The sequence below is a fragment of the Rhipicephalus microplus genome, chromosome 7 (assembly GCF_043290135.1).
Source record: "Rhipicephalus microplus isolate Deutch F79 chromosome 7, USDA_Rmic, whole genome shotgun sequence".
Lineage (NCBI taxonomy): Eukaryota > Metazoa > Arthropoda > Arachnida > Ixodida > Ixodidae > Rhipicephalus > Rhipicephalus microplus.
The window spans coordinates 83996162-84003905 of record NC_134706.1 but is presented as its reverse complement, the minus strand read 5'-3'; the positions used below and the strand labels follow the sequence as shown (position 1 = coordinate 84003905).

General features: G+C 45.6%; 1 protein-coding gene across 1 annotated transcript; it reads left to right on the top strand.

The window, feature by feature from the left end:
- Window positions 1-788: 788 nt before the first annotated feature.
- Window positions 789-6664, top strand: LOC142767806 (uncharacterized). The gene is made up of 4 exons (XM_075870047.1): window positions 789-855; window positions 2695-2913; window positions 4264-4442; window positions 6211-6664. The coding sequence occupies exons 1-4, from the start codon at window positions 789-791 to the stop codon at window positions 6433-6435; spliced, it is 690 nt and encodes a 229-aa protein (XP_075726162.1). The 3' UTR covers window positions 6436-6664.
- Window positions 6665-7744: the final 1080 nt, after the last annotated feature.

Here is a 7744-nt window from a genome sequence, read left to right as displayed (position 1 = left end):
GCCTATTTAATGGTACCCAAGAGAGAAACAACGATTTGGTTTAGATTGACAGACTGCACTTTGACAACTCTAATGCAGTACGTTTCACTTTCATAAGTTCATTTATTGGCAGATAAAATCAAGCTCGAAGTTTCGTTTGTGAAATTGGCACCAAAATTCCCGCACGTGACATTCGAAACTTCAAAATGTATTTTTCGTATGTTCGTGACACTGGCTCGATGAAACTTTCTGAACATTTGTACCCTAGGGCTACGACATCGACAAATGACAGTGTACTTCATTTGTTATTGATGAGAACCTACGAAGCACCCAGCTGACACCTTCAAAATTTTTAACGTCATGGTGTCTGGTACAAGAACCTTATGGCGGTGTCTGCACTCCCATTTTGTTCTTGCGCGTTGTATCACTTACCAACCGGGTAAAAGTGGTGTTTTAAGAAATTTTTAATTGCACTTTTCTAATAATGCGTGAAAAAAATTGTTTTCTAGTTAGTGTACATATTTAAAGGGATTCATATACACGGATAATCAGGACTCACCTAAAAGAGTCACACATACTTTTTCTTTCTTATTTTTTTTTTTTAGAGTGTAAGTGGCCGCCGTTCCCTCCATCTCGCGAGACCAGATGTTTTCTGACTTACAGCTCGAGCGCAAGAGTATACATCGGCAGACACTTGTGCATCGGAACTACGAAACTACATCTTTCTGTTCTTTGGGTATCCGACTCGCTACTCATAACCTGATATTCGACTACTCTAATGGAAACTGCCAAGGCCAGCTGATGCCATCATGAACTATTTTGTGATGGCTATTGTCCTGCCGGCGGCGTCCGTGCTAACGCTGCAGTTTCAGCTAAGTAAGTGTTTGTGTGCATAACCATTTGCTTTGTATATTCATTTTCTGGATGAAATTCCGATACGCTCGTCCGAATACGTTTCACGAATGGGAAATAGCCTTATGGCATTTGAGCCGTGTTCACTTCGTGCAGTTGCAGTATACAGCGGTTGCGTTTGCGCCTTCTTTATGTGTGCGTATATATGTATATTTTGTGAACTGACTAATCATTTTCAGTCCGAGATAGGATTCCTTATTTGAAATCAGCAAATATTTGTGGACGTGATACAGAGGTTGCCACATTATTTTATTAAAATAGCTTCACTTATTCGCTACACATTCATTCGTTTTGGGCTCCCTCTATGTTATTACGTATTCAGCATTCTCATCATCACAAGCAGCCCGATTACGCCCAGGTCAAGACAAAATCTACTCTAATGTCTCGAAAATCATCCCTGTCATGTGCTTGCTGTGGATCGTACCGTGTTCTGCGCTGATTGCCATGCTTATTCACGTACCCTCAATGTCTGAAGGAACATTACACAGGGTGGTAGTCGCATGCAAACGTAATATCAATGACAACAACAAAGTAACAAAAAGGTTTGAAAAATAAGTAAGATAAACTTAATGATTACAAAAACAGAAAAAAGTAATTATAGGATTGATATGTGGGCTTTAACGTCCCAAAACCACTATATGTATATGAGAGACGCCGTAGTGGAGGGCTCCGGAAATTTAGACCACCTGGGGTTCTTTAACGTCCACCCAAATCTGAGCACACGGGCCTACAACATTTCCGCCTCCATCGGAGAAAAAAAGTAATTAAAAAAAGTAATTATGAGAACCAACTGCACTACAAAGGAAGTGTAACAGAACAACAAGCGAGACGTTTCCCTTCTATAGGCGGTAGCCAAGTGAGCGAAACATTGTTTGTTATGCACTGTGCTAAATAAATTGCTATAGGCACATATATACCTGAGACAGTTATACGAAGTCACTCAGACTCCAAGAAGGAGCTTTAATTTGTGAGTAAATTGTGTTGACATATCTCTAAAGCTAAGAGCATTGCTGCTGCACAACATTGGTCGACTGAACGAACAGAAACTTCTGTGGAGAATATCCTCGCAAAGTTCAGGTCCTTTCTTTCCGATGTTGTCAATTTCATCGAGTTCCTGGCAGCTCCATACCACAGTTTATAATTCGCGGTTGCGACCTCAATCATCCACACATAAATTCTCAAACAGAATTATCTGCGTTCAAGTATGCCGGCGAATGAGCTTTGTACATAATATGGTGAGGTACACTTTTCATCAGACTTGTTTTTAGTATAAACTTTTTGTGCAATAAGTTCGTACGCTTTCGCCATTTACCCGTGCAGTTATCAAGCCTAGAAAATTGCTACTTTTCTAATATGGCTCGTTGGTTGTGTGATATTGCATCTTAGAAAGGTGTATAAGTGCATACAGACGGGGACGAAGTGAAAATGAAACAAGAAATGTGTCTTGATTAAATAAGGGCATTTGAAGGGCTCGTTTTGCTTTTCTAGACAACATCTATGAGAAATAACCGACAAGAAAGCAAAGGAAAGTATAGGAAAAGTTATTTGTAGCAGTTTTGATATAAATTTGAACAAACTGAGGTGGAAGAAAAAATACGTTGCAGCTGGCAAGGACAAAACCTGAGACGTGTGTTGTTTCTTCTTCACTCTCTCCTCCTGTGTGTGCGCAACATATTTTCTAAGATATTCAATGCATTTCCTTTATTAAAAGTATCATCAGCCAATTGAATTCCAGTTCTCCACGTCTCTACAGGAATATTTGAAAGCGTATAGTCACCTGATATTTCCTTCAACACTGCGCAGAGGGCGACTATGGTGAAGTGTGCCACCCCTGTTCTTGTCCCGGAAAAGGCCGCACCGAGTGCAGAGTGAACGAAAATACTGGCTGCCATTGCGTAAACGGAGTGTACCGCATCGGGCTTCACGGAGTGTGCGCCATCCGCGTGCTTTGCCACCCAGACGATGACAGCGACCTCAACGGCCACGTCTCCAAAGGACCCCGCATCCCCCCGGGGCCCAGTGGTAAATTACGGAGCTTCCACCTGCAGGACAACTGACAAACCCAATCGTCAGAGATGCATTATGGAGAGAAAAGTTTAATAAAATAGTCCTATTAAACTATAGGGCAAACCGCCTCAATGTCCAGGCGGCTATTTTGACTGCGTGAAAGCTTCCTCTCTCCTAAAAAGTTGATTTTAAGAGGTAGATCCCACGGGGGTTTTGTTTATGTGCGCATGGATCTATAGTTTTGTAGCGTAAGCTACACTAGTCATGGTTGAACAGTTTCACGTGGCTTAGGGTAAGAGATTCTGCGCAAGCACGAGAAGCAGTGACGTCACACGGAGCACAGCTGGCACGCCAAAGGCCTGGAAGCGCCTGGAGTGACGTCACAAAGTTGAAAGTGGCTTGTGGGAGTGAAGCTTTTCGCATATGGCTGCCTTCTGTGTAACGGGTAGCATGCTTTCAACCACTAGAAAATATGTGCGTGAAATTTTTTCGAACATGCTATGCATCCACCGCGTGGTCTTAAGCGAATACGTGCAGTAACGTGTGTGACTTTTTCAATGTGAGGCCGGCGTTATATAAGAAAGTTGTTATGATAATCTCATGTTTTGACACCCAATGGCTATGTAGGCTTGGACCGTGCACGCAATATTACTGTGCGGTATCACGTGTTGTATTGCGAAGCCTATATACCGGACGTGTGCGTTTGTAAAACATGAAAGTTATTTTCACTGCATTTCCAAGCAGAGGAAGTAATTTTAACTGTATTTCCAAGCAGACGGCTGACTTTGTTAGAACTCCTGCTTGAAACATGAGCGACCTGGGTTTATTCTTACTCATACGTGAAAATATTCATTTTGTTTGCATCTTTTACTATTTTTAGTCACGCACAAGATGATGATTTTTTCCGTCACAACTGACCACGCTGATGCCAGCATTTTTATAAAACGAGCTCACTGACGCGTTAATATAGGTCCTTGCACCAGTGTTACGAAACAGAAATCTACATTCCATCCTCTCTCTCCGAACCGCGTATGCTTCCCAAAATTTCTTTGTTTAATGTCCAGGTAAATTTCATGCGTGATTTGCAACATATTGTTACAAGATTTGGTGTATGAGCCCGCTGTGGCAGACGAATAGACGAAGATGCTGGTGTGCTGCGCAAGATCCTGGCGTTTACACATTTTTTTTTACACTCTCGGTATAGCAGCACATCTAGCTCATTCCGTGTATTTCCATCTGTGGCGATTATAGTCTGCAGTGGCGATTATAGTCTGCAGTGGGCATGCGACATACAAATAACTGGGTCATCACCATGCTCGCCTATAAAAGCCACTGCTCAGGCCACCCCGTGTAATTTCAAAACAGGAAGGCTTGCGTACCAGAACGCGAGGCAGCTGCTCGGTTCCGCAGTGCGAGCGGCAGCAGAGCTGACCCGCGGCAAGATGCTGCATCCCGTCGAGTCCTACCGCCAGCCATGGGAAAGTGAGGAAAACTGGGAGCTTCGGCGAGAATTCATTGTTGCCAACGACGGCTTGATCGATGAGGTGAGGCCTATGCCTGCTTTGTTGAAGTGGCTGCATAAGGTCACACGGGATCAATGATTAAATACTTTTTTGCGCGAGATAGGCTTGAGTGTGAGTCTCGGTGAGAGTTGGTGGGTGCCGGTCATCTTGAGAATACGTGAATGCCATTGAGTGAGTAAGTAGACTGTGGTCCACTGGTAAAGGGAACGTCGGACAGCTCCGTATCCACTCGTCACCACCGCTGTCCGGTGGATGCAGCGAGCTTCATGCAAGCAGAATAAGCGCTAGGCATGGCGTACTTTCGTCGCGTGTACCGCATACTTGGCGACGATTCGGAGTGTGGCAGAAGATCGTAGTGGATGACGAAAGAGCACACCCTACAGCACTCACGGCGCCTGTGCGACCTATATTTGCAACTGCTGGTCGGTGGGGGCGCCATGTGGACGGCGCGCGCAATGATGTTCCTTAAACACTGGGCCGCTCTGTACATGCCCATGCATATTACGTCAAGATCTTTGGAAACGACCCCTTACAAGTTGTTAGCTCCAGCAAGTGTTTCTTGCTTACTTATTGTGTTGTGAATAGACAATTGCCTCGGCGGCGTGGTCTGTCTGTGGTACGAAGTTTTTCATTCCTTCCTCCACAAATAGAGCAACTGCAGTGTTATAATTAAGGTATATTCTATGGGCCTAGCCAAGAGGTGAGGGTGGCGTGGAGTTCAAATTTTCCGAAGTTTTGCAGCTTTCCTTGATATGTACGCGCACACACTGGGGTGTAGGCAGAAAAGTTTTGGGGGGGAGGGGGTCATCTCTTTGATGTAGGGGAGGGGGTGCCCCCTTATTATCATCTATTTCCATTTTGTAGATCATGGAGGAAAAAAATTGCCCGCAGCTTCCCTCGGGGGAACACTGAGGAGGATGCGGAGCATATAATTGGTTAACGGGGTGTTAAAGTGCGACTTACTTGGGTCGATGGCTAAATTGGTTAACGTGGTTGTAGGAGGGGGTGTTAAATGAGTGAACACGTACACACGTATGCGAAAGGGCGGCGCTGGTCGAAGGGACGTCGATCATTGTGTTTGTGGATTCGTTGGAATTCATTTCACCGCGACCTTGGACGTCGACGCGCCGTACAAACCAACCGACGAGCGGCAACTGAGCGAGCGAGCGCCGACCTTGAGTATATATACAGCGTGACGGCGCATGCACTGTCAGCTGTCGAATGTTCGAGAAGGGGGAGAAGCGCAACGGCACATGCGCGCGCGTCAGCTGCCGATGTTCTCGAAGCGTGACGGCGCAAGCGCGCGCGTCAGCTGCCGATGTTCTCGAAGCGTGACGGCGCATGCGCGCTACATTATACAGCTAGCGAATGTTCGTGAAGAGGAGAAGCGCACGCGGTGTGTAGAGGAGGAAGGGTGCACAGATGGTGGAGGAGTGAAGCGCGCGCGGTGTGTAGAGGAGGAAGGGATGCACAGATGGTGGAAGAAGGAGGAGGAAGCTTGGGGACGGCGCCGCACTACAAGCCTCGAGTATTAGATGCTCCGCATCTAAAAAGCTTGAGGGGGGGGCAAGGGCCTGTAGTGCCCCCGCCCCCTCTAGGTACCCACTGCGCACACAGAATCGCACGCTCTAACATACATAGGCTGTGGATGAAACCCACCCACCACCCACCCATCCAGCCTCCCCGAAAATAACTTTTTGCTGCGTCTCTGGCGCCTTCAGAGAGGTAGGACACTCGGTAGTGCGGCGAGGCCACCTCAAACGAGCCGTATCTCTTATATCACTCGCAGGTGGCGTTAATCAGCCTGTCGCAGGTGTTCGTCAATATGCTCCTAAAAGGGTGCGCATACAGTCTTGAAGTTCGCTCCGAGGTTGACGGATTGGCCAAGAACGTCGAGAGGCTTCCGGAGCTGCTCGCCAAGCGCCGGGAGACGAGGAAAATACTGTTCACAAAGGAACCGAAGCCGAGCCTTTCGAACAAGAAGCCCCGGATTCCGCCGCTTGTATTGCGGTGAAGAACGCAGCGACTTCAGGTGGAGAACGGCGTTTCGCGCCGAATCTGGGGCTTTGGAAAGACGAGATATGAGTTGAGCCTACTCATTTTCTTCTCTATTCATAGAGGGAGAGAGGACGTCCTTTCAAAGGGCTCAAGCACCAAACTAATTTGGAGCTTCCGCATCGTTGACCGATCACTCTTCCGGGTGATGTTATACCCAGACAAAAATAAAACATTCTTTCCTTCTGGCGGAGAAGCCTACTGCTATGATTACGAGCATGGCTAACTGCGGTGACCATTCGGATTGCGGAAGTTAGCACTTGGTAAGCTAGTATAAAGTAAAAAAGTACATGCTCAATGCGTTACGCCTGGCGGTGAAAAATAAACTGCATTGATTAGCTTATTGTTAGAAGTTCGCTATGTGCCCACCAGGGTTAGACAATCATCATTTCCAAATGTATCGAGATATAAGACACCGAGAGAACAATCATTTGAGGCAGAGATGCGAGGTACACGCATAATCGGTGTATCTGACGTAATACTTGTCATTTGTATCTTATCATACATCGACAGGTTTGTGAATTCCAGGACTCATTTCCGTCTCTGTCATATTTCAACTTAGAAATCTCTTATCTGCAAGCTTCTCTCCGGCATTCTCAGTTTCTTACGGTAAATACTAGAACAAGGATAGAGAAGCGACGATAACAGATTGCGTATGTTGTATTTTTGTCTGTCACCGTTATCGTCACTAACGCAATAATAAACTGTAAGAAGCCGAGCCTAATTTTTGCAATCTTGAACACCTGGTATACGGGCCTCGTTAATTTAGAATATCCCCTAGTGATACCTGAACATTGTTATCGGCATTTCAAGCATAGATGATGTCGGCATAGCAGGACCATGGCCGCTCAGAGATCGAGCGGCCGTGGCAAGACATTTATAGCCATCGTGAGCATTTCATAAGGTACGCTGTGCAGTCGGAAAATTTTCCTACCCTGTTTACAGACGACTCAATGTGCTCTCACTGGATTTCGATAATAAACCGGAGTCATCGTTTACTAACTTTAGCTTTCCCTAATAGATTCGTACCTGTGTAATCTATTACTAATGCGTTGCATGTCTCACAAAATTTGATAGAATGTCCCTAGCTAACGGCGAATGTCGCTCGAACCTTGCTTAAGTTTTCCCAAATGTCGGCGAACGGCGTTGCGGGAACTCTGCTAACGTGTTCTATTATTATCACACGGATAAAGTTTAAATGTAAAGTTGTGAAAACGTTGAAAATAACATTTAAAACATTAAGGTAACGTTTCTGCAACATACATGGG